Genomic DNA, 27,003 nt, shown 5'->3' on the forward strand with positions numbered 1-27,003 from the left:
TGGAATCCTGTTTCTTTCCTTTAGCACAGCTACACAAGGGAGGAACTTTGTGCCATTTGTGTCTCCACATACTCTGCTACTTGGTAACATTATCTTGAGCCTCGAGTGCATTCTTTCCTTTAAAATTAACCATGTTTTTTTCAAAAAACGTTTTGTTGCCTCAGCTGTTGCAAATGGCAGTGCATTTTTAGGTAGGACAATTGATACTTCTAAGGTAATTATTCACAAGGAACTTCTTGTGTAGACAGGTTTGAAATACATTTATCTTAAGAAGCAAAGGCTTTTTTTTTGTATTGTATTATATATATATATATATTGTAGTGATGCCCAGAGGCATATGCCCCAGGTTGTCTCCTGTGTTGGTCCAGGAGACAGATGTTGGCTGTGAGGTCTTCCCTTCAAACAGGAAGCAGTTCCTACCTCCATCTGCACCCTCAGTGTCAGCAGTCATCCCACAAAAAAAGCCTTTTGCCTGTTCAGTGTGGCATTATTTGCTAGTTAGGTGTTGTTTGGGATGTATGGAAAAGCCTGTGTCATCAGCATATCAGGAGAATATGCAGAACCCAGAGGAGATGGACAGTAATTAGTCTCCACAAAATTAGCATGAAGTCACCTAACTGTGTCTGAGGGAACTCAAGGGTGCCAAGAGAACAATACCATGTTCTTTTCTTTGGAGCTCGCTGGAAATTGTTCTGACAGAAACTTTTGCTTTGGAAAAATCTAACCCATTTACTGTTTTTGCTGAAATCAAGTGTTTCTGCAAACTTAGAACAGAACAAACAGAGGATTCAGCTGGCTTTCTTGCCTCAACAGTCTCACATGGATGATGAGTCCATTTTGAGCCTGGAGGAGACCTCCATGGAGACATTACTGGGGCCTTTCAGTAGTTAGAGGGGGCTGATAAGGGCATGACTGGCTTTTTAGTAGATAGGAGAAGGAATGATGATTTTAAACTAAAGGAGGGTAAGTTCAGAGTAGATACTGGGAGAAATTTTTTACAATCATGGTGGTAAAATACTGGCACAGGTTGTCCAGAGAGTTAACAACTGGGAGCATTCACAGGAACATTCAAGGTTGAATGGACTCTGAGCTACCTAATCTGGTTTGAGATACCTCTTCTCATTGCAAGGGAGTTGAACTGGATGGCTTAAAGATCCCCTCCAACCAAACCATTTTATGATTCCTGTCAAAGATTTGGAGTTCTAGACAGTCCGTTGCTGTTCTTGCCTTACTGTCAAGGGTTGCTGGCCACTCATATGGTTGGTTGTGTGGCCTCTTGTGACTGATTTGTGGAATGGTTTGTTCTCTTTTCATGCAGGAAAAAAAGCCCCAAACCAAACAAACCTCTGTAAACACAATTCATTTCATGGATCTAGCTTCAGAAAGTGGCCACAAAATAAATATGTTCATATTTTAATCTTGTTGTTAGAATTTGATTACTATAGGACTAAGAAAGGCAATTGGATTTGAGGTTCATTTTTTTTCTCAGTGCTGCCTGTCTTTTGCCAGGCTCTGGCAAGTTTATACTCTTCTGAGTATAAACACCAAGGACATCTTTTTTTGATGGAGAATCAGTCTCCAGTGTTGTGTGTAGAATAGAGAAGTAGTATCTGACTTCCAGGAATAGAGAGATTGAAGGTCCCAGCTTTGTCACAGTCTTGTTACATGATGAAGCAAATAACTTCATTCCTCTGAGATTCCTTGCTGCTCCTCAGTTAGTGACAGATGTCCAAATACCCCCTGTACTTCACAGCCACTTTTTAAATCTTCCTTTTCTGGAAAGCAGTGCTGCCTCCTCTGTTTCTGTGGCTGTTCTCTGATCTTGAATCTGTAAGTGGTTTGTTGGTAGCCTGGTTTCTGTTTTTCAAAAATTCCTGTTGGATTCTGATGCAGAGTACAGCAGTGCAAACCATTGGGTTCTCTGGTAGACCCTGAACATCTGAGGGAAGTAAGGATCTCCAGGAGTAGGTCTGCTGGTCAAGAGTTACAGCCTGAAGGAGAAGCATGTGTATCTCTGCAGTACTGGCAATACAGCACCTATTCTTCATTACAGTTCCCTGTGTTGCTGTGCAATTGTGTGCCCAGGACAACACAGGGAATGAAATAAAGGACTGGAGAAAGCTAGGGAGGGAAAAGGGATATACTTTTTGTATTAAATCATGACGCCTTTCTTTGTAGTGTTACTACCAGGTTGAAAGTAGGTCAAGTCTGTGACTGTCCGCTCTTCTGCGGCTGAGATTGTCATGCTTTGTGTGTAATTGTACAGAATGTTTTCACTTACAGATGACTCAAAAACAATCTGCAGAAATGCCTGGTTTACCTTGTTGCCCAACAGTGGGAGATGCCTGCTTTATGTTGAGATGCTGGAGAACATTTCGCTTCATGTGTTCCAGCACAAAATCTTTCTGAAATTATTAAAATAATGCTTGCTTTTTGAGAGGATTAGCCATTAGGGTTCCTCACAGTGGAATATAAACTGGGGAGGTTTCTGTGGAGGTGTACCTGGCTGGGACCTGACTTAGTGAAGTGAGCACTTGGGGTGAGTACATCCACAAGAGGCAAGTAGCCATTCATGTCTGCCAAACAAAGAGAGCTTCTATCAGCTGAATTCTGTGTGCCACCTTTCAGTCATTCAGAGCAAGGGTACACACCCAGCACACCTGAAGTTTTCCTGAGATTGTTCATCCTGTGCCTTTTCTAGCCTGCTGCAGTGGCTTAATGACATCAAGTTAGCTATAGAATGTGAAGCTGGTGATAAGAGAGAGCGTTGGTCCATCAGTACTGCTCTGCTCCAGTTTGTGCATGCAAGCATGAAGGGCAGTTGCTTTATTGAAGATTGGTATAGTTTGAACCTATGTTTTGGAGACTGAGTAAAAAGCCTAAGCTTCCCAAGTACCATTTTAGCAACCTGTTTGTGTAGCTGGTAGTGGGTGAGAAATGGAAAGCCTTATTTGATTGTTTCACATATTACTGTAAGAGAATTTGAAACCAGAGGTGAGGGAGTCAACAGAAGAACATTTTTTCTGGCTTCTGGTTTCTAATTACATCAGTTATAGCTCTACCTTCTTAGTTGCTAAAACTGCAAGCATGAACTGGAAAAGAATTGCAATAATCCATGGTTAGGCATACTGAATAAAGATCTCTATTTAGATATTTACCTTTTATTCTGAGTTCCTAATGCCAGAAATTAATGCTTTTTGAAAATACTCAATAAATGTGTCCTAGTGTAGGCATCCAGGATAATCCTAATTGCCTTAAATGTTAGTGACAAGAGTGGGTGTTAAAGAAGGGGAGAGGGGCAGTGCAGTGAAATACTACACCTGTGTTAAGAGACACAGATGGAGTGTGTCTTTGTTTCAAGATCCTTAGGCTTGTTTTTATTTTTGCATCAAAAAGCAGCTCTGTTTGTTGCTCTTGTAACTTCTTTTCAGCAGGAAAATATCTACAGACATATATTTCTAGAATGGGACAAGTTCCCATTGTGTTAATAGTTTGCAAAGCAGAAAAGGATCATCACTCTTGTGTTCTTGCAATTCAATTTGCACTGTGGTCGGCACAGATGAGTCCATTACAGATTGATCACAGGAACAGTCACAAAGACATTTCAGCTGATAAAAGTAATATGTGGAGTTTATTTTTAAGGCAGACCCATAGCTGAGTTTTCTTTTTCCTCTTGTAAACTGCTTAGTATCAGCCTCTTCATCTTACACATTGGTGTGCATCATACTGCTGTGAAGAAGTCTGCACTCACACTATGTTGTGGTGACCACCTGCAGCAAGCAGAAGCCCTTGGCTTCAAGTGGGCTTCCAGGATTTATCCCCGTGGGAGCTATCTCCTGGTAGGCCCAAAGGGCAGAGGAGAAGGACAGTCAATATAGAAATGCAGAGTGCATTTATGCACTTGTGGATGTTGGCAGGAATTTTCAGTAAGAGCCATTTCATCCTGGCAGTTGTCCTGAGCAAGAGAGATATAATGAAGATAGCAATTTGGAGGTTTTTTTACTTTAGTTCATACAGAGCAGAAGCAAAAGAGATAAAATATATTTGTGATTCACCAAATACAAATGTCCTTCAGGAACATGCATTGCTGAAGCTTTACAAAATTGGAATCTTCGTGTTCAGAAAATTTTCAAAAGAGAATTTTGAAAACATAACTGATTGAAGTTTGTCTCTTCTTGAAGCTTCTCTGTGGCCTAATAGGAACCCATGGACCCATAGGCTCTTAACTGTTGGGACCCATAGGCTCTTAGATCTGCACAGGGCCAAATACCAGAATATGAGACTGAACACATTGCATGGCTGGCTTATGTTTTTTCACCAGTTTTTTTCACCCTGGTGCAAGTCAGTAGTCCTCCATCTTTTTAAATGGAGCATTCACACAGGAATGGATCACATGAGCGGTATCACGGAGGTAGGTTATCTTTTTGACCATTTGGTAGTTAACTTTGCTTAAGGAGTTGAGTTCTTGTTCAAGAACATAGAGTTAAGTACTCCCAAAGGTGAAAGACAGCTGTTAGGAGAATTTACTTGACCTTCCTGCATGTTTTTACTTGGAGGCTGCATCTTGCCCATCTTATCATCTACAACAACATGAGGACAGACCTTGACACTCTTGCTGCTGTTCTAATGTTTTCTTCATTACAAGAAAATTATGATTTCTCCCATTCTCTCTTTTTTTTTTTTTTTTTAATGTCTTCTCAGTTGCTGAGACAGCAGCTGAGGATTCTGATAGTTCTCTGGTTCCTAGTGTCTGATTTTGCAGCACTGTTTTGGAGGTTTTGTTGATTTGGAGCTTTTGACTTAATGCTTTGTCAGGCACGGACCATAGTGTTACCTTAGTTACTATAGCCTGGCAGGCTGATTCTGGGAGGTAGAGTCAGCCCTTGTGGCAACAATTTGATCAGGAGAGTAACAGGGTACCTATGACTTGGGTGGAAACGGGACTGTTTTCAAACTGAATTTGACCTGTGGTTGTTTCCAAGCCAGCAAGTCAGCCAGCATGGCCAGCCACCTTTTATGTCTTCTAGTGGTTTGAATTGGCATTCTGAGGAGAAAGCCGGTGCCATTTTTTCTTATTCTGCCATTTGTTTGTGCAGGTGCCATGACTTGCTTTTTGGCTTGGCTGCCAGTGGTTTCTCAGGCCAGTCTGGTTTTCAGGAGCCTTTATGTGAGATAGTGGAAGTTGCTGCTTGCAACAGCAGTAGTATTTGCAGAAGGAAAGTGTTTTGGAGGAGAAGGTACTACGAAGAGCAATTCCTGTCCACCCTCATGGCCAAAAACGCAGGCATGCTTTAGTGATGTTCCCATACCATCAAACTGCCAATGGCATCTAACTAGATCTTGCATGTGTGGCTGTGCTGACACACAAATGTGCACACCAGGAAGAAGTGAATGACGCTTAGCAGTGTGTGGGCCTGACATGCTTACTCACTTTCCCTAAGAAAGGTGAAAGAGTTTTAAAAAATTAATTGTACCACTCAGTTTTAAATCCTTACAAATTAATCCTTATTTAGAGTTTGATCGTTTTTTTAAATGTGTACTCAAGAAAATATATACTTTCCAAGCATGAATGTCCTTCTGATTTCTCGCATCACTGAAAGTGTATTAGTCTTTTTAGTCCACTGAATTTTGGGGATCACTCAAGTTAAAAGTCAATGCACTTGCCAGTGTCAGAAGGGTTTGTGTCTGTGGTTGGGATCCGTTCTCACTACTTTTCCTGTGTGATATTAGCTGAATTTTTTTTCAGATTCATATGGCTCAAAAGTATTCAGGTGTTTTCCAAGGGTAAAAGTTAATTAGATTAAGGAATGGTCTTTAAAAACTGTCATTGACCCAATTCTGGTACTCTTATTTACACAGGTAAGGGCTGTGTAACAGCTGTGGGAGGATCAGCCACAAACCTCAAACAGATGAAACTCATATACTTAAGTCAAAAAGAACATGGGTTTCGTTTCTTTGAACTTGGAATTTCTACATTTTATTGCTGTATGATTAAAACACTGGAACAAAATGGCTTATTTCCTTTTTGCTGCCTTTTTATAGCTACAAGTCCCAATCTGAGTATCTTGTACTTTTTATCAGCATTGCACCTACTCACTGCACCTTGCTTGACTTCAGTGACTGTTGTCTGCAGTGGAGGTCTGTTCAATAAAGCAGTCCAGGTCTGGATACAGAAGTAGCAGTCTTACCCGCTCAAGATAAATCTTGGTAGTGACAGATTGTTTTTAAAACCTTTGTGGCTCTTATTACATACACTTACGCATATTCAGAGAGCAGGGTATATAGCCCAAACTGCCTAATAAGCAAAACTTTTATAAATTTGGAAGTCAGTGGAAAAACTGGTGGAGCTTCACTTGTCCAGGAGACTTAGGAGCCACCAGTTGAGATGCTAAGAAACAGATTTGGTTGTCTGTCTACCAAAGGAAGCTGTCCTCAGTGTCATTCCACAGGTCTGTACCAAGCTAACATAGAGCTGCTCAAAAAGTAGACCACAAAAACAAAGGCGGCAGTTTTGCTGTGGTAGGGTTTTAACATCTGTACTGTAGCATGTTGAATCTGTTGGATTCTTTGTGTTTGGAAAATAAGTTTAAAACATAAAATTTCAAAAAACACAAACAAAACCGCTTTCTGAAACTATGTCGCAGAGATTTATAGATTCCTGTATTTAAAAGAGGGCCTTTACATCACTTCAGGCGCATGCATGCTTAGAAGCATTAACAAATCCTTTAAAATAAATAAACCTCTTGCCCATTGGATATTTGGGATCAAACAAAAAGTTATCCCCTTTTAACCTCAATCACTTCCCTCATACTTTTGTCCTGGAGTCCAGGAACACGCACAACACTTAACAGTATGTCCTGATCCTTCACACACCTTGGGCTTTGCTAAATCAGGGCAGAATGAGGTTCTGAGAGCTGGAGAGCTGAGCCCTTGAGCCAGCAGCCCTGTAGAGGAGATGCCAGCTGCAGTCGTACATAATGCAAGGCACCTTTTGGAGAACAAGATGATTCCTGGTGCTAGACCTGGTCATATCCTACCAAAGCTGCAGTTGTTGGCAGGCACAACCTAAAACTGTGAATTACCATTGAGGAGTTAGTCTGTAGAGGACTATCAGGAGAGGTGATAATTCTGCATTTTCTGTTAGTGACAGTGATTTTCTGTTAGACATTGGCATGTGGACCTACGAGCACCTCTGCTCTGTCATTACATAATAGTCAAAGGATGAACCACTCCAACAAGATACTCACCTGAAACAGTGCACAATGTGTGTTTCAGATCATGGGAGTGTGGTGCAGACTGGGCCATACAGTGAGCATGTTTGTGCTACTTCCCTTGCAGAGGAACAGAAATGTTTCTCTGTTCTGCTTGCTTCCTGTAATCTGCATGTTTACACTTGGTTCAAGTCCTCTAGGAGCTCTTAGGCCATGATGAAATGACTTAATAGAGGAAGTGAAGTGGAAAGACAAGTGGTATCCTCATCCAGACACTGAGGAGATGGGGCTTCTCGTTGGATTCTGATACCAACCCAGCTTAAACACTAAAAAGGATAGTGTAATGGTGTAACACACAATTAGGAATCTCCTGGTGATCTCCTTACGGCAGAAGAGAGTTTTGCTCTTCGAAACCATAAGGATCGCTCCTGGAAACCATAAGGATCATTTCTGATTCTGCAATGCTTACTTTCAGGGTTGGTGGCCTAGAAAAAGTAGAAATCTAAACAGTTGTTCCCAAATGCAGGTTATGTAGGTGCAGTTCCAGCCTGTTCCAAGTGCAAATCAGTGCAATCAGTGCACTGGTTATTTCAGTCTTGGAAGTGTTGGAGACCTGTTTGGCTGTTCTGTGCATTTGACCATATAGCAAAGGAATACATGATGCTGCAGACCAGATTCCTCTTTCTGTGTTATTAAACAATTAGCATTTTCAGAATATATAAAAACTATTGGAAGTTGCCTTGACTACCTCGTCACTCCTTCATGTCTAAGCACTGTGTTATTTTCTTTGTATTTTATCTGGGAAAAAAATGTAATATAGGGTTAATATCCCATTCCCTGGAGTTAAAAAATTTATGTCAGCTCTAAAAGACAATAATAGGGTCTGCTTTGGCAGAGTGATGTTAGAGCCTTAGTCATCCCTTATATGCATCAAAGGAGACACTTGCATTAAATCAAGGCGTCAGGTTCTCCAATATCAAAAATGGTCAAAACTCCCTCAAAGGAATGGAAATGGCTATTTTGTCTGCTCATGGATTAAGTAGGTGAAAATGGTGTGTGTGTGTGATGTCAACTTCATAATGTCTTTTCAATCTCTGGATCAGTGTTGTGTTTAAAAACGGGACAAATTTGGAAACTGAGCTGCAAATGGAAGTTACTGCAGAAACACAGGATACTAGAGAAATTGAATGTTTTTTAATGTTTTTTTAGGGGTGTATTTCTAATTTTCTCATGGAAAGAGTGGGCTTTTTCTGCACCCAGATGGTGCAGTTTACTTTCCTTGAATCCTGTTGCATTTGACTGGCTATGAAGTAAAGCCTGACTTCATCTTTTTCATTGAACTTCAGGACTACTAGAAGTCCCCCGTCTGAAAGCACCCAGGGCTCAAGCGTGGAGGAACAGCTCACTTAGGCACAGCGGTGTGATTTCAGGACAGATTTTAAGCCTCAACTCCGTATTCCTTGTTTTTGTGCAGTTGTACTAGATTCATCATGGCTTCTAAGAAACCAGCAATGGCTGTAAACAATATTCTCTTTTAGAAGACCACAGCCTGGTAATTCTTTCCACTGAACAGTAAAATCCAGAACACAGTGTTGATGATAAAGGTGTCAGGGGCTCATGGAGCTCCTGCTGTGATTTAGTTTCCCTCCAACTGCCTCAGCTACCGATGCATTTTGCTAATTACATCATAGATTTTCCTATTGATGAACAGAATCTGAATTAACACGGGAAGCACTAATGTTACCCTTTCACTATTATTGTTGTACAAGAAGCCGTGGCAGATGCTGGCAGTTAGCTACACAAACATTAGTATTAACGATTGGCCATTTGGAATTGGTGACAAACTGCCGGCTGCTGGAATCCTGAGCCTGAAACCAATCAGGAAGTTAATGAGGAGAGAAATTACCAGTGCAGCTTCCCCTTAATTATATTCATGGTAGGCAGGAAGGGAGTGTTGGGGGTGGATCTCAACTCGTATAAGGTTAGGAAGGTCAGAGACCCTTTTACTTGGTTTTTGTATCTACTGCAAATTGCAATGTTGCAACCGTTTCTAGCACTGCATTAGTTTTAAATTTCGTAATATTTGGCCTCAGCCTTGGGCTGCCCGAGCCAGGGCCTTAGGTCTATAGGCAGGTAGCTTCCTTGTGGGTGGAGGGATACAGCCCCCAGACCTGAAGTTGTTTTCTTCCCATTGTTTCTCCCGCTGTTCACCTTGGCGGGAGGAGGGAGACCAGCACCCCAGCGTGCGCGAGGGAACAACTCGCCCCTCTTCCCGGAGAGGGGAGATCTGTGTGAGTCTCCTCTGGTCGGGCCAGGGGTGTCTCAGGCACTGTGGGTTTTTTCTCTCTTTTCCCTCACTCGCAGTGTTTTCGCCGCCCAGCAGCCAGGATTCCGGCCTGGGGTGCCTGTCGAGCAGCAGCGACAGCGCCAAGGGGGACCTGGAGTGCGAGCCCCCCGCGGAGCCCGGCAACTTCGCGATGAGCCCGGTCCAGGAGGGCGGCGAGTAGTCGCGGCGCGGCGGCCCTCGCCCGGGGCAGGGCGGTACAGCAGCAGCGTTCTCGGTTTGCTTGTTCTGTTCGGGGGTTGCGGGGGACGGGCGGGGGGTGTTTGGTTTCTTCTTCCCAGGTGCGGGGCGGGACGCCAGCTTCCCCGGGGGCCGCCGTGGGGCCTCGCCGCCGCCGCCAGGGCCGGCTGACGCATCGTGCTGCCGAGAAGCCAGCGCGGTGCCTCCGCCGCCTGCCTCAGGGGCGGGGGGGCCGCCGTCGGGCGGCGAGAGCGTCGCCGAAATGCGGGCAGGGGCTCCGGGTAGCGGGAGCCAAGATAACCGGGAGTCCTGTGCCGGCCCCTCCCCGTGCAGGGACCCATAACTCATCTGTGGGAAACATCATCCTATTATGTCTTCCTGACGGTTCCTTACAGGCTAACGCTGCTGCTTGGTCTGGGAGTTTTCTTCTCTTGTCGCCAAATTAACATATTTTGCATATTACAGTTGAGTGCCTTGCCTTAGAGTGCAGTCTAAACTGCAAGTAAGTAAGTCCCCTAAGAGTTGCCATGAGTTTTGGCGTTTGTTATTTTGTTAAAAATGGGCTATGGTGTTCTTTCCTCCTGTTACCAAAGCCAATCTGAAATGAAACTAGTCTAGAAAAATTCATTGTTCTCTGTAGTTGCAGCTGTACCTGAAATAAAAATGTTATTGATGACTGAATTTTCTTGTGTGTATATTTGTTGAGCTGTATTAAAACAGAAAAAAAAAAAGAAATTACTTGTATTTTCTTCGCTCTCTGCTTTGAAAACATCTATTTGATTTCACCCCCATCTGTTGTAATCAATAACCTGACCATCTTGTTTTTTATTAAATGCACTTACTCTTAATTTCATCCACCAGTGGTTTTAGAGAGAATAATGTGGAGTTACCTATATAGGTTTGACATTATAAATCACTTCTTGAGGCTGAATCGTATAGCGGTATCGATTGATCCTGATATATCACAGAAATTTACTGTCACTTCTGTTTTCAATTAAAGATACAATCAGTCAGATAATGACTTAATTGGATTTTACAGAAGATTGAGTTTTATTGTCCAGTGCTTTACGAGTTTAGTTAAGGAAGATCATTTTATCACACTTGTCAGCCTGCTCCCGCGGCTCCGTGCCCTTCTGCCGCTGCCACCGCCGTGTCGGCGGCGCGGCTCCCCGGAGGGCACGGCAGGCGGGACCCGGACGGAGGCAGGTGCTTCCACCCCTGCTCTGTCAGTACTCAGGCCTTGCTGAAATACAGCTTCTTAATTCCTGGAGAAGGTTTCACGACTCCCTTCCGCTCTCCCCTTCCCGTCTCCGTGCGCAAAGCATCCCGAGGGGTGTAGCGCCGCGGCGGGGATCTGCCAGCGCCGGGCGGTGCTTCCGGCCCGTTCCTGCCGCGGACGGGGTCTGCCTGCTGCCGAGCTCGGCGCACCCTCCGGGAGCGAGGGGCCGCCTCGCTGCCCCGGGGGAGCCGGCCGCGGCAGGCAGGATGGCCTGCCCCGCACGGCGCTGGGTGTGCATGCCCCTCTGAAACTTGTGCCGCTGGCGTACTTGGCCTGTTTGTAGTTGCCCGACTGAGTGGGGAGAAGCCCTGGGGACAAACGTTCCCACTGTGGCACACGGGGGAAAAAAAGCCTGCTCTGTATATAGACCAGTGTGGGACCTGGTTGGTGACAAGGGCGTTGAGAGTAAGTTATGGGGGGAACAAACAGCATCCTTCAGAAGACGGGCAATCCTGCCTGGAGCACCAAGTTTTGGAGAGTAATTCAAGTTCAGCACGGGGGGAACTTCGCTGGAAAGGATCGTCGATGAAGGACGGCTGAGAAGCTCACGCCCCACCCAAACAAGAGTGGGAAGATGCGGGGTGATGTCCCAGGGAAGCCTGGGCCCCCTGCCGTGGGAAGGCGGTGGCTGTAGCTGGGAGCGGCGGCCCGGCTGGATGCTGGCCCGGCTCGGCTGCCCTGTGGCAGGACGGGGCCGGCTGGGCGCCGCTGGCACTTCTCCCTGGCCTGTCCGTGAGTGCTCTCTGTTTGCACGGCCCGGGACGTTCCGCCTTTTGATCTCTGGGACTCCTCCGAGCAGAACTGACGTGGCTGTTGCATGGAGCACGGAGACTTTTCATGGGCTTTTTGGAGTTTGGGGCAATTTGGGGTTTGGTTGGATTTGGTTCGGTTTGTCTGTGGTTGGTTTCTTTGTTGGTATTGTTTTGTTTCTGTTCCTTTTTGGTTGGGGGTTTTGTGGTTGGGGGTGTTGTTTTGTTTGTTCGTTTGTTGTTATTATTTTGTTTTCCCACCGCACCACAAGTCACCGTCTTCCCAAGTATCTCTAGCTGGTTGGTAAGCAGTGACCTTTATTAATGCTACTCCTCTCAAAAACCGCGTTCCTCGCCCCTCTCCGGGCAGCTTTGCTAGTTTGCGTGACCCTGTGCGAAATTCACATTTTCCTCGAAGTCTTCCATGAAAGTTTCGTCCCGCTCTAGCGTGACGCCCCACCACACAGCCCAGCAGAGCTGGCATTTTGCTCCTCTGCCTCCTTACTGTGTGCCCTCACAGATGGTCAGAGACACCGAGAGTCACTCTCCGAGCGGGAAATCATGCCTAATTTATCCCTGATTTTCCTTGTAACGCCGGTAATGCCTTAAAGCAGTTCGGGCTTTTAAGGAACTAATCCTGTCGTTCGCACTCGCTCAAGTGGTCACCAGCATCCCGCGAAAGCCCTCTCCCCAAAAGCTTATTTTATAGCAGTGCAAGCACTACCGAACACTCCCTCCGGCCCGACCCCCTCCTCCGCCCGTAGTACGCGGAGGTCGGCGGGGCACCGCGGCGCAGCAGACCCTGCGGCCGCCCCTGTCCGCCCGGCAGAGATGCGGCTCACGGTGGGTTCCAGCAGCTGGGCGGTAGCGCCGAGTCCTCCGGATGGCTCTACATCGAAAAGTCGCTAAATGCCAGCGGATTCGGGCCGGTTTCCAGCCCGTCCCCCGCCCTGCCCGGTCGGCAGGGGTTCTTTGGCCCGTTGGCTGAGCCGGTCTTTTCCGCTAAATGTTATTTGCAGCATATGTTTCGCACATTCATTCTCTTTCGGTCTATTATTCTGGGCGCTAACTGCTAACACCTCATTGTCACCTTGAAATTTCCTCTGCTGTTTTGCAATTAAAAGCTTAATAGCCCTGGAAACGGAGTTCATGTGGCGCAGTTTACCATCGCCACTTCGTCTGAAAAGCTTTCTGCTGGGATCCCATTATGTGCTTGAATAAACCTTTTCGGCGAGCAGAAATGGGAACCGGGGTTGTCAGGTGTTGGGTTACAATGGACTTTCAGGCAGGGGACGTTTTGCTAACATAAATACGAATCTGGCCCTATGGGTAGGTGTTGTCAAATACTAGGACATGGAAACCATTCCCATCAAATATGAGAAAAGGATTACAGTATTATATCAAACTAGTATTTCAGCCTAAACGCCCGATGTGCAGCCAAGCGAGAGAGGGGCCCCCGGTCCTCCGCCAACCTACCGCCGCGCTGGGCACCTCGGCTCGGGATCTGGCAGCCGCCCGGCCGGCTGCGGTGGCAGAGGCGCCCCGCAGGACCCACTCCGGCTAGTGGGGAAGTTGGGTTTTCCACCATGATCGCCACCGCCTCAGGCAGTTGCACCCCGTTTCTTCGTTTAGAGGGAACGGATTTCCAAGAGTGGGTGCGCACCACCTTGCTTAATTTTGTGATAGTTGAATGGGTGGTCCTCTTCTTTCTTTTTCTCGCCTCAACTGGGACTCCCGAGTGCGCAAGAGGCCCCGCGGGGGAGGCCAGTTGCGAGCTGCAGGGTTCAGTGCATGCAAAAAAATTGTGTTCTAGTGACAGAAAATGCACTGCTCCCCGTATCTGATCCGATTCATCTCCTTGGCTCGGTGCGATTTACAGGTGGAGTGCTCATCCTTCTCACACCCCGCGCCCAGCCCGGTGGAGAAAGATCATGCTGAATCACTCTTCCTTTAGAAGTAGAAAAGTAACGAGGAAAGAGCCTAGTAATGAAATACCACGCAAATACCTTCGTACACTGTGCCTTTTATTCTCTCCGGCGAAATACTTCCCGAGTTTTAAATCTGATTTCCTTATTACGTAGCCTCGCTAAAATCTTTATTTCGTGTAGCGGTTATGGTGGAAAGATGCCTGGGAAGAGCAGGGGAGGTCTTGAGGCAACGAAACGGGTTCGGATACAAGCAGCAGTTCCTGCCCGCCCGCGGACGCTGCGCCGCGGACAGATGAACGCTTGCGGTAAATTTGTTTCTCCCCAGCCAAAATGCATATAACTTTTTTGGGTTTTTTTCCACCAATATATTACGTTTGGATTCAAGGTTCTCGCTGTCACACGGGAAATACGCGTGTTTCAGCGAGAAACCCCTCCGTGTAGGGAAATGCAGAACACAAGTCCGCCGCATCAGACATTATCATTTAGGTTTCAAGCAACCTGACTTGCCGTGAATTTCACGTTCCTTTCTATAGCCACCGTTTGCGTTTGAGTAGCTGTCTTGCCGCGGGATGCAGGAGAGGCAGCGGGACCCCACGGGGGCAGGTGCCTACCGCGGCTCTCCAGCTCTGCGGCGCGATCCCGCAGGAACGCGGCCGCAGACCGATTCCGCCCAGTTGTTGAGGGCAGCTCCTGGTTCCGGACAGCTCCTGCTCCGAGCATCTCTTTGCAGCTGCAAAACTTTGACAAAACTTTGATCTCGACTCCCCGCCACTACCTCGCGACGCTGGGCCACAGGCGGTAGCAGCCATACACCGTGCCGCCGAAGCCAGGGGGGCTTTCGAGGCGGGGCCGACGCAGAGCCCGGAGAAACCTCCTAGACCCCGCTCATCTCTCAGCCCCGGGTGCTTTCGGGGCGTGAGCCGTGAGGGGGCAGGGCGTGGGTGGCAACAACCGAGGTCCCGGTCCGCTCAGGGACGAACCCCTTCGGCACGGCACGGGCATCGCCGCCCCGACGGCGGGGCAGAGGCCCCCCCGCCGCCGTTTCCCTCCCTCCCTCTCTCCCTCCCTCTCTTCCTCTATCTTTGTCTGAGGGGCTCTGGGCTCAGCGGGGCGGCGCGGGCAGCGGCAGTGTCGCTCCGGCCGGCGACAGCGCTCTGCCCGCCGGTACCACCGCGGCGGGCGGTGCCTCTTCCCGCCGGCCTGGGGTTGAGCCGCGCCCCCCGCAGAGCCCGCGGGCAGAGCCGCCCGCCTCCTCTCCTCCATCGCCCCGGCCTCCGCCCGCCCTCGCTAAGGCCTTCTGCACCCCGGAGCCGGCCGGGCTCCTCCCGCGGTTATGAACGGCTATGGCTCCCCGTACCTCTACATGGGCGGCCCGGTGTCGCAGCCACCGCGGGCTCCGCTGCAGCGGACGCCGAAGTGCGCCCGGTGCCGCAACCACGGCGTGCTGTCCTGGCTGAAGGGCCACAAGCGCTATTGCCGCTTCAAGGACTGCACCTGCGAGAAGTGCATCCTCATCATCGAGAGGCAGCGAGTGATGGCCGCGCAGGTGGCGCTCCGTCGGCAGCAGGCCAACGAAAGCCTGGAGAGCCTCCTCCCGGACTCCCTGCGCTCCCTGCCCGGGCCCCCTGGCAACACCGAGCCCCCCACGCCGCCGCCGGGGCCGTCGCCCTGCGCCGCGCCGCCGCGGACCCCCGCCGAGCTGGCCGCCGCCGCCGCCCTTCGCTGGGCCGCCGAGCCGCCTCCCGCGCTCCCGGGGCCGCTCCCCAAGGCAGGTGAGGCCGGGCCGGGCGCCGCGGTACCGGGGCAGGAGGGAAAGGGAGGGCTGGGATCCGGCCTGCGGGTTTTTGGGGGATGGGGCCGGAACGACTAAAGCCGACGGGCTCTGTGGGAAGGGAATGGAGAGGAATTCCGTCGGGTACACTTTATCGCTCTTAAAAAGCATGGAGCCGCAAAGTGACCGGCCCGCTCCCCAGCCAGAATCGCGTCCACCGAGACAAGTAGAGGGGACCCGCGAACGTCGCGGCTGCCAACCGGCTCCCCGACGTGCTGCTTCTGGGCCCGCTCCTCAGGTCTGCCGAGAGCGGGCCGCATCCCGCGTGGATCACAGCAGCATGTCCTTCTGCTTCTCCCGGTCCCGCTCCCGGAGTCGCTGTCCGGCTCCCCGCACCCCGGGCACCGGGCTGCGGGACCTCGTCCGGGACAAGACCTGTACAGAGAGCCTAGGACCAAAAGAGGCGCCAGGAGCAGGAAGGCTTCTGCGAAGCTGTGACGACCGCGGGAAGCGGAGTGGCGGCAGGGGATGAGCGGGGCAGCCCAGTCCTCCTGCGCAGGCCTGTCCCTTCGGGTCGCGTCCGGGGCGGCTTGTGCGAGGTCGGGGGTGCCGAAACTACCGCCTGCAATGGGCACCTTGTGAGCGCAACCTGTCGGTAGTACACATTTCTGGAGGCAAAACTAACACTCTGGAACCGCAGTCGCGTTCCGTCCATTGTCTGAGCGGGAGCTGAGAGTCTTTCACGATAGGGATGTTCGGCAGGCAGGCTGCTGCCCCGGGCCGAGAGTGGCGAGCCCTGTGCTGGCGCCGCGCTATGGAGCCAGTCCGGCCACGGAGGCGTCCAGCAGGGCTCCAGCGTGGGTCTCTGCTCCTCCAGCACCGGAGCGGACCCGAGGCGGCGGCACGGCTGAGTCCGACACTGGCGCGGATGCCGGTGGTTTGGGACCCGCTTCTCATTTTCCGGCCCTTGGTACCACCTGTCTGCCCTCCGGCAGCCCCCTCCCCCACATCTCGGCGCAGTTCCGCCGGCCGCTCCCCAGGGCCGGGCATGGGGGTCTTTCCCCAAATTTCCCACTGGTGGTAGCCTCCCGCCGGCGCGCACGCGGCCGCTCTCCGCACACGCGGCGGCGCCTGGCCGAGACCTCCTCCCTGCGTGCAGGCAGCGGGGGATAAGGCCGAGGAGGTGGGGAGAGAAGAGGAAAAACCCGCCTTATTTCTTCGAGAAAATGAAAGTTCCATCCGCCAGCACGATATAAATCTGCCAGATAGGAATGATATTAACTTGCACGCTCAACTTTCCTTCACCCTGATGTATGAAGTTCCCGGTTTAAAAGATTACAGTAATCACGGGAGGAGAGTGTAAATCGAATCTGATAGCAATAACTTTTGGGGAAGGTCAGGCTCAAGTGAAATGTTACCAAGCAACAGGCATTTTGTTTGCAAAATACAATCGAAGTGTATTGATGAGAAATTCTTCCTTGCCAGCCAGTCAGCACTTTCTGATAATAGCTTTACGGAGCGAAAAAAACCCAAACAAACAACAAAACATAACGTAGATCTCCATAAATCAAGCCCCTCGGCGCTGCCCTTGCCTCCGTCCCCACCCGCAGTGAGGCCAGGCTGGGGGGACCGGGGTACCCCGGGACCATCGGGGAGCCTTTCAGATCACACAGACATCACCCAGTCAGTGGTCCTCAGTCCCTGATTGTCACAGACGGCTTTTCCCCTCACTTTTTATGAACATGAGAATGCATGAGAGCAAGGTGGAAAATTGTCTCCTTAGAGATTCCTGCTGTCACCTTCCACCAGACACTGTTTAACCACACGACTTGCTTATTTCCAATTTTCCTGCGTGCTCTGAGCGACAGGGTTTTCTCTTTCCTCTCCTTCCATGAACTGTATTAAAATCGCCGTAAAAACAGAGGATAAACCTCCTGTCTACCCGGTTTCTAAAACACACACACTCCTTCCTCCCAGAGGACGTTACTCTTGTGAAAAGTTTTTCATTGGCGAAGGGATATTTCCCAATATATGGTGAAATCAGACCCGTTTGCTTTTATTCCCGCTACAATCGGCCATTTCGGTAGGACAGTTGCGAAGCTCTGAAACTACCCTTGTTGCATCTGCCTCTGCTAACCTGGAATGATTTCTCCTCCTGGTACCGTGCTCAGGAACTTCCCTTGCCCACAGGAGTGCGTGTTATATTTGTCTTAGTAGTAGTTATCAAGGCTTGTAAACAATATAATGCTATATTTGTCATCTGATATTTCAGAGCTAGTTTCTTAATGCAGTGCAGCTATCTCCCTGTTAATTTGAGAACAGTGATTAGTCTCCTACAGAGTATTTAGATCTTTGAATATAGGGAAGAAAGTCTGAAGTGAAAGTAATTAAAACCAAAACCTAAACAAAGCCCCAACAACCAAAATCTAGCTAACAAACACCCCACTCTTCCAACAGACAGCAAAAGTAAAAAAATCAAACCCAAAGCAAACAAAAAAGCCCCCACCAAAAACATAGCCTTAGCAGTTATGGTAGTTCTGGTATGAGCCTTTCCTAATAATGCAACTGAGGTAGCAGGTACTTTTGAGATACAAGAAAAACTGTGCTGAGAAAAAAGCTGTCCTAACAATCAAAGAACAAGCTGTTTTAATACAGACTCAGCAGTGGGAATATCGAAAAAAGAAAATTTGGTTCCAGAATATTAGACAAAGTTTTCCAGACAAGTTACTAACCTGAGAACAGCTTTTCCATCTCATTTATTTTACTTTTATTTGGCCCCTTTACAACATTTGACGCAGGATTATTAATGTATAGATGGTCAAGAAGAATTGGGGTAAATATTGGGCTGAATTCCTATTGTATTTTACTGTAAATGCATGTACGGTTCTCCCACTGTTCTCTTTCATGTGTATCTGTATTTGCACTGCATCTCTGATCTGGGCTGGTATCTCTCCCTGCATGCATATTATTAGGTGAATATCCCCATCTTTTATATCAGGAAAATCTTTTATATAAGGAAAATAGTTTCCTTACTTTTCCCAGGAATTACAAACTGGATACTTCAATGCAGGTAATTTGAAATAGAAGCTGTTGGGGGGAAAACACCCCCAGCACACACACACACACACACACACATGCAGCAAAACAACCTCCCCCTAAAAGACAAAACAAAAATCCAACCCCAGAGCTACACAAAGAAACAACCCTCCCAAAACCAAAACCCCACAGAAAGACAGGAACAAAACAAGCAACCCCCCTCCCCCTAAGAAAAAAAAAAAAAAAGCAAACCAACAAAATACAGCCACCATCAGAAATACAGCAAAAAACCTCAGAGCTCACACAGGACAAAATATAATACCCAAAACCGTAAAATATATCTGAGGAGGAGATTTCTTTCTTGAAGCCGAGAATATCCTCGTGTAAAACTTAATGAATTATGAAAAGCAAAAAAAGCTTTGGTGAAGAGCAGTATGTTCTAAACACAAAATTATTTTTGTACCTGAAAATACAAACATTTGTAATTATACATGCGTATAATATTCCTAAAATTCAGTGTCCACATAGGGACGTTTACAATGATTCTTGACAATTTTTTGTTTATTTGACAGTGGCTATTTCACATCTTCACAAATTTTTGTTTATTTGACGATGACTATTTTGTGCCAGTTTTAAACGAACGTAAATCCCGTTCGCGGCCGTTCCAATGAAGGGTTAGGGGCAGTCCCCGGAGCTCGCCTGATCGTCCCCGAGCTTTCAGCGTAGCGGGAAAGGCGTGTTTAAAGCAGTTAAAGCGCAGCCTCCAGACAGGGGAGCCCCGAGGGCCGGGCAGGTGAGCGGCCCGCTGCCGTGCGACACGCTCGGGCCCCGGCGTGTGACAGCCGCGCACCGCCCCAGCCCGGCCGTGGGGCTGCCTGACACCGGCAGCCAGAAGTGCTCTCGAAGAGGGAAAAATACAGCAGCCTCCATGCTCAGTGGTAGCCGGCAGAGGGTAATTCTCTGTGTGTTAATAGCGCCACTTTGATTTAAAATCAACGAAATCTTGTTTTCCGGGTCTGTCCCTGCGAGTATCACAGCCCAGTGAGATGTGTTGCTATGACCTTTGCTGTATGAGGAGACTGCTCCTGCACAAAAGCTAAGAGCCAGCGTCTTGTGTGGTCTCCTGATGACAAAGAGGCAAAATTCAGTGGGATGAGTTTTCAGAATTTGATGAAATTTTTTTAGGCAAGCCTCATAAGAATATTTTTAAGGGTACAGAAAATGAAGAAAATCTGAATATCCTGAAAATAACATTTTGTAAGGATCAGGGGATATGTTTGAGATAACTTACCTGATCTGAGGGTGTTTGTTTGTTTGTTTGATTGTTGATTTTTTTAAATAAACACATATTTTCTCCACAGCCGTACTTGCTCTCATCCCATAAAGATACACTCTAAACATGAGCATGAGGTAATTCTGAAATATGTTCTCCTTGCTTTCAGTCCATTTGGTGATATTAATCACCACTGTGCACTTTATTTTTGTGAAAATTAGGGCTATCATCTTCCTTAAACAGCTTCTCTAACTACATCAAGATAGGGACAAGGTAGTTGGATGTCCTCAGACTGCCTGCTAAGCCTTGAATGTATAAATAGTCCACTCACCAAGATTTGTAATAAATACATAGTGAAAGGATTTGAAGAGAAAGCTAGTGTGAGTCTTACGTTTTCTCAATAATGGATGAGCTATGCCAATATCTTAGCACCTCCTCAAAAGGATGCATGTGCCAGTTTGCCGTCGGCAAGCAATTCCTGCATTCTGCTTTGGCTGCTAAAGCAAGATTGATGCGCTGAACGTATGAGAAAGAGGAAATATACATGGCCTTCTCACTAATACAAAACATGCAGAGTTACTGCTTCCCTGTTTGCACATGACAGGCAGCATAACCAGTGTAAAAACCGGTTGCCAAAATGGGTTATCCTGCTGAAGGGAGAGAGGTTTTTGTAAGAGCATCTGTATTCCTCAGCTACACACCTATCTTCCACAGCCCATATTAGCAGCATCCCACATCTCTGTAGGATGGCCCATTGTTTCTACCAGGTACAGCCATCCTCATGAGGAGAACCTTCCTTTGCCATGCTCACTGTCAGGCTGTGCTCTGCCAGGATCTCTTCTTTATTTATAGCTCCCACTGTGGTGAGCACAGTGGCTTCTCGCTCAGCTCAGGCTTGCTCAGACCCTGACTTCTTTCTGTCTAGTAGCTAAATTCCATTAATTTTTTCATGCTGATCTGTTAAATGTTAAGCTTAACCCACTAACTGATGAGCAGATGCCCTGCCTGTTCCTGCAGTGAGAGGAAGGTAGGAGATGGTGAGCAGTGAGGCTCAGGTGCTTGCACACCTCTAGCTTCATCTCTTAACTGCTTCCATCTTGATTGGGCAGGTGGGATCGTCAGCACATTTTAGGAAACTTTGCTTGCTTCTTACAGTTACTTTATCTAGTTGGGGTGTTTGTCAGCGGCTTGGAAAACTAAGCAAATAGTTGTATTGGTTTTTGCAGATAGTCCTTCCCATTTGTGCGTTCAAAATCACTACCCTGTGTGGTTAAAGTAGACTGTCAGCCGCAGCTTAGACAGCGATCCTCGCCCCATGCATTGGTGCTTCCCAAGAATGTAAACATTCTGCTCAATGAGGAAGGCCAGCAGAACTGTGTTCTTGGGAAATAACAATGAACAATCTCAAGCAAGTACATTGATCCTCTTTTGCATAAGCAAGCATCCTTCCCTTCTTCTTGACAACAAGCAGTCTTATTTCAAAGAGTTTCATACTCTGGTCAGGCATTACAAAGAGTGTTGAGTGTCCATCTCGAGACAGCATGGTCAATGGGCTTGTTTTCATCTCCATACTCAGCTCTCATCCTTCTTAGTTCAGTACACAGAAAGCAAGATACCTGCAACAATTGCTAAGAGAGGTTGTGAGGAATAATTCCTCATCCTTGGAATTATTTAAAACTCAGCTAAGCAGTGAGCAACCTGTTCTTTGTCTAAGACTGTTCCCACTTTGAAGAGGATGTTGGACCAAATGCCTTCCAGATGTCTTCTCCAAACCAGACTTTTCTAGAATATCTGCTTGGATGGTACAAGTCATCAGACATACTTAAGGGTTTAGAGGAAAAGCTGCAATTCCTCCTGTGGGAAGAACTGATTTCTGCTGGAGGGATCAGTTTCTTCAGAACTGGAATACATTTATTTGTTTGAAGGCTTTTTAAACCTTCAATCTGTAGTCATAATGGAGTGGTTCCACAAATGCTGTTGGAGCTGCAGGGGAATTTTCATCTCCTAAGTGCCCTCTTCAGCTCACAGATAATGAGATGGTGCTAGTGAGGTCTTATGATGTGAAAGTGCTGAAGTTCCTCTGAGAAATCTTGCAGTCGGGTGGTGTGTTTATTGCCTTGTAACCAGTGAGAAAGGATAGATATAGCACTTTTTATGCAGCAGAAAAATGATCACATTCTTGGCTTGCACATGGGAGAATGAGAGTATGTCTAGATCAGGGCACATTATCCTTTTGCAGTTTTATTCTCATGGCGTGTTGCAAAGATACCTTAATTTTTGCAGGGTCTCTGAGAAAAAGCACTTTTTCCCCCTTAGAGTCCTAGTCTGTTCATTTTAAGAAGACAGCATCCTCAAGTCTCTGTAAAAGCTTTTGGCCTCAGTTTTCTGTTAACTTCTCTGACTTCTCTTTGCAGACGTGAATGAGGAGCGGTTGGGTGATGCCAGTGGAGCAGACAATGCTGAGACCTACAGTGACAAAGACACAGACCAAAGGAGTTCCCCAGACATGACTAAAGCCAAAAGTTGTTTCAACCCCGAAAGCCCTGAAATTGTTTCAGTGGATGAGGTCGGTTTTGCAGTTCAGAAAAATGCTGGGAGCACAGAGAACCGTCCAGAGAGCCCCAAGTACCACCCAGAGCAGAACCACCTCCTGATAGAAGGTCCTTCTGGGACAGTTTCTTTACCATTCAGTTTGAAAGCAAACAGACCCCCACTTGAAGTCTTGAAAAAGATTTTCCCTAACCAAAAGCCAGCTGTGCTAGAGTTGATCCTGAAGGGGTGTGGCGGTGACCTGGTGAGTGCTGTAGAGGTTCTCCTATCCAGTCGGTCTTCAGTGGCCAGTGGAGAGAGAACTTCTGCAGAATCGGATGGTCTTGTTTTGCCTTCCAATGGGCATATTTTTGAACACACGCTGAGTTCCTATCCTATTTCATCTTCCAAGTGGTCTGTGGGCTCTGCATTTAGGGTTCCCGACACTCTGAGGTTCTCTGCTGATTCCAGTAATGTTGTGCCAAATCCTCTAGCTGTACCTTTGCAGCACCCGTTCCCTCAGCCACCACGCTATCCGCTGATGCTGAGAAACACTTTGGCGAGAAACCAGTCCAGCCCATTCCTGCCCAACGACGTCACCCTGTGGAACACCATGACATTGCAGCAGCAGTACCAGCTGCGGTCCCAGTATGTCAGTCCTTTCTCTGGCAACTCAGCCGCTGTTTTCCGAAGCTCGCCTGTCCTTCCTTCCCGCTCGTCAGAAGATCCTAGGATTTCAATTCCTGATGATGGTTGCCCAATTGTGTCTAAGCAACCAATTTACACAGAAGATGAGTATGAGGACAGGTCTGATTCTTCAGACTCAAGAATACTCAACACATCTTCTTAGGCTGACATTTGACATGTGACAGCTAAGCGATACTCACAGTGCAGCTGAACTACTGGCCCCTAAGAGGAGGGACATGTACTCTACAAAACTCTTGCAATTGTATTAAAAAGTTGCTTGGTATTGTACTATAGCAATAAAGACGTAACTTATTTAATTTCTTGCACTTCACTGGATAATGCCAAATAGCAATACTCTGGCTTTAGTGCTGAGTGTGTGTTGCAAAGGAAGACTTTATGGCTACCAGTTATGGGACTCTAGAAGACTCATAATGGAAACAGAAGCCCAAGGTCTACTTTGTTCCTTAACTCAGAAAAATGGGGATGTTAAACTAGAATACTTGAATGCTGTTTTATAATTGAGAGTTCCTCAGGACACAAGAAATCAAGCAAACATAGTTCAATTGCAAATGAACTAAAACAAGGATGTTATAATCTTATACCAGTGATCACCCTTACAGTGAAAGAAAAGACAGAAGAAAGAAATACACACATGTAACTAACATGAGCTGCTTCTGTGCTGTTTGAGCTTGGACACTTTTCAGAGAAATATTATTAAGAGTTATTCTTTTCCCATGGCTAGGTCAAAATGTGTAATGTCAGTGTAAAACCAATTACAGCTGTGAATTGCATGAAGTGTATTGTGAAATGAACACCAGATTAAGCATTGTCAGGTTAATGTAGCATGCTAAGGACTCTAGAAAAATAAACTAAGATGATGATCTTGGTTTATGTCATTTATACTGGGCAAATAATATTCTGAAGATAGAGAGCTGATTAGTTCCCAGCCGGGGTTAAAATGTCCAGCTCCAGCAGCTGCAGTCAGGGGAAACCTCTTTTTCCAAGTCTGGGTTTTGCTTCCGTGACTTGTAAGTTGCAACTGAGATTAGGCAAAAGCTGTCATCAGGGAAGCTGAGGTCTCTTGTATTTGTACTGCAGATATTTCCAAGCTCAGCTGAGTAAAGCAGAGCTTGCTATGATCACAGAAAGCAGAAAACAAAAGGCTCTCCCAATGCTTCAGAAGCGTCTTTTTTTCCTATTCTGTAGAAGTAGAAAAAAAACCAAACCCATGGAAATAGGATGTAATAGTGGCATTTCTTTAAAATAATTTTTAGCCTAATGGCAACTCCCCTTTTCCCCTAGAAAAGTAATGGTTTGAACAATTTATTGCATGATTGCATGCACTGATTACACTGCATATCTTATGTGTGTCTGAGTAACGTTAGGAATTGCTTCTGATGAGGAATGCCTCTAAGTTTAATGTCCACTTAGAAGTTTGTTAAGCTCTTAGTGTCATCTTTTTTCAACTGTTCACAAGTGACAAGTATGTATGCTTAACAACTGACTTTTTACAAAACACACCTCTGTATGCAGATGAAATGTCTCTTTGCTCTTTCAGGTCTGGGGATTAGTCCCACACCTCAAAAGAAAGGTGAGGCCACCCTGAAGCTGGACTCTGAAGCAGATGGGCTTTAAAACTGTTATATAAGCGTATCAGGCATGTTTTCTGGTGTCACTGTTGATACGAATGCCTGTGTTCTCATTTAGCATTTCATGTTCTGTAAGTCTTGTGCACATAATTTATAAAGGTACTGAATATGCACAAAAAGGAGAATAAAATAATGACTTTATTTTCCTTTGGGGATAAATTAACTGAAAGATACTTTATCTTGCATAACTTTCCAACCTGTTCTGAAAAGCATTTTATTGGTTATGCTACAAAGATATAAAAGCAGGGGAAGAGAAGAAAAAAAAGAATTCCCATATGAAAATACGGAAATATGGAAATGCAAGCATTTGGAGTTCTCCTGAATGCAAGGTTTCAGTTGTGTAGTGGCAGATTTTCCTGCATTCACATGGCATTTGTAAACAAATTCATCTTACAGCCACCCCAGAGAGAGAAGTAATATGTAAAATAGATCTTGCAAGTAGAAAGGCAGGTGGCAGTGGAAACACTGTGCTCTGACACATTCCTGAGAAGTTGTCAAGGCTAGATAAGAGCAGATAGACCCTGGAGCTCCAGTTTGGAGCAGATTTCCTGCCTGCAGAAATGTTAGGCATCCCCTGTACCTTAAATGAAATCTCAGTGGAGGTTTTTTGTTTGTTTTGCTTGTTTGTTTGTGTGTTTGCTTTGCTACCGATGTTGAATCATCTTCAGCAGAAAGACCAAACTGTGATACCTGCAAAAGCTCATACCCTCTATGGTCTGTGGGTTTTCAGAGAACTGAATTTTGGCATCTTAGCATTGGGACACATCTTTCAAAGAAAGATGACCCTTGGCTAACATGGAATGAACTGTTATCACACTTGTGGTGAAAAATGCAGATTTGAAGGTATGATTTTTAAAATTCTATCTCTTCTGACAAGCCATTTTCTGAAAAAAAGAAACGAGTTAAAATAATCTTTGTCTCTCATGTTACAACTCTTGACTCAATTGACAAACAATTTTTTTTTCTTAAATAAAGCAAATATATCTCTGTTCAAAATAAGAAATGCAAATTTTCATATTGAACACTAATTTTTGTTTGACCACACAATATTTTACTTATCCAGAAGATTTTTTTTTTTTTTTTTAATATATGTTTGCTTTCAATGATACCTTTGAGAAATTGCTTTGTTCATCCAGAAGTGTTGTCCAGGCTGGCACTACAGGCAGTGAAATTTTTAAGGATCCCTTGGCATATTGGCAGGAATCTTCTTCTGCCACACAATGCTGGGACCTGTTCCTCAGACCTTTGCTGCGCTGTTGGGGGCTGCGCACCCAATCCCAGCCTCCCAGCCAGGGCAGCCGCAGGGAGAGGGGGCCCCGTTTCTGCTGGAGACGCATCTGCCGCACCCAGTCCGGGCCCGCAGTGGCCTCCGCAGAGCTGGCGGTCCCCAGCCTGGCTCAGGCGGTGCTTTTCCCGAGGGCGGCGACAGCCGTGCCACCGCCGCTGGCGGCAGCGGGACCACTCCTGAGCCCGCGGAGCGCCCGCGTCTGGCAGCATCCTGGGATTCCCACGGCTCCGCGGCCCGGCAGCGCCTAAAACTTGTATTTCCCTGCTCCATCTTGTGGCAAACAAGGGTATCTCCTGGTCCGAGCTGAGGAAGAGAGTACATTGGCATGAGGAGGGTTGAAGCTGGAAGCATTGACGCTCATAAACACCCCGAGGAAAGAAAAAAAAAATTCAAGTATCAAGTAGATATTTGGATGCCTTGAGCTTGGTGAGGTCTCTGTAGGATCTCAGAGTCCGACGAGTTGTTAGGGTTTTTTTAGGGTTTTTTTAAAGTCTTTTTTTTTGGGGTACTAGTGCAGCTGTGGCTTTCTTGGAGCAAGAGACCTTCAGCACCAAGCCTTCCGCACAGCTCCTGCCCCTGTCTGAGAAGCCCCTCAGGAGCCTTTTTTGGGTTCCCCAGGACTGCTTTTTCTCCTGTCAGAGAGGTGATTTCACTGTCAACTCTCTGGGAAATGCCACAGAAAGCTTTCTCTGCTCACAGGTCTGCTTGTCCAGCCTGACAGACACCAGTGCAGTGGGCTCTGCAGAGGCTGGCAGCTGCCCCAGAGGCACATTGCCAAATCCCCACTAGCTGACCTCTAGCTGTGACAAGGTGGTTAAGGCCAACAATGATGTAAACAGTAACAATAATAATTTCTCCCTCAAAGGAATGCCATGGAGAGCCCCAGTGTGATGCTCACATTCTCCGGTATCTCTCATACCTGTAGACAAGGGAATAGTCAGAGGAAGGGCAGGGGTAAGCACAGCAGAGTGGGGATGTCCTGTGCCAAACTGTCCCTTGCCTTGTCCTTGCTGGTGTTGTCCTGCTTTTCTGGGGGTCCCTGACTTACCCCGCTTGTGGGTCTGAAGGGCCACCTCTGC

General features: G+C 47.1%; 2 protein-coding genes across 2 annotated transcripts in view; both read left to right on the forward strand.

The window, feature by feature from the left end:
- DMRT1 (doublesex and mab-3 related transcription factor 1) overlaps window positions 1–9,718 on the forward strand; it is a 58,635-nt gene extending 48,917 nt beyond the window's left edge. Inside the window, exon 5 of the mRNA XM_041486191.1 lies at window positions 9,576–9,718. Within this exon, the coding sequence (XP_041342125.1) occupies window positions 9,576–9,718 (143 nt within the window). The remainder of the gene's footprint in view (window positions 1–9,575) is intronic.
- A 5,306-nt stretch (window positions 9,719–15,024) lies between these two features.
- DMRT3 (doublesex and mab-3 related transcription factor 3) lies at window positions 15,025–23,150 on the forward strand. Its single transcript, XM_041486190.1, has 2 exons — window positions 15,025–15,463; window positions 22,186–23,150. Exons 1-2 carry the CDS (start codon window positions 15,025–15,027, stop codon window positions 23,148–23,150), a joined length of 1,404 nt encoding a protein of 467 aa, XP_041342124.1.
- The last annotated feature ends 3,853 nt before the right edge of the window (window positions 23,151–27,003 follow it).

This window comes from Pyrgilauda ruficollis, unplaced genomic scaffold (genome assembly GCF_017590135.1).
Source record: "Pyrgilauda ruficollis isolate IOZ18807 unplaced genomic scaffold, ASM1759013v1 scaffold74, whole genome shotgun sequence".
Taxonomy (NCBI): domain Eukaryota; kingdom Metazoa; phylum Chordata; class Aves; order Passeriformes; family Passeridae; genus Pyrgilauda; species Pyrgilauda ruficollis.

Excerpts from the sequence above, each read along its gene's own strand:
- DMRT3 (XM_041486190.1), top strand. The coding sequence starts at position 15,025 with ATGAACGGCTATGGCTCCCCGTACCTCTACATGGGCGGCCCGGTGTCG. Across the intron at positions 15,464-22,185 it reads GGGGCCGCTCCCCAAGGCAG|ACGTGAATGAGGAGCGGTTG; the intron begins GTGAGGCCGGGC and ends TTCTCTTTGCAG.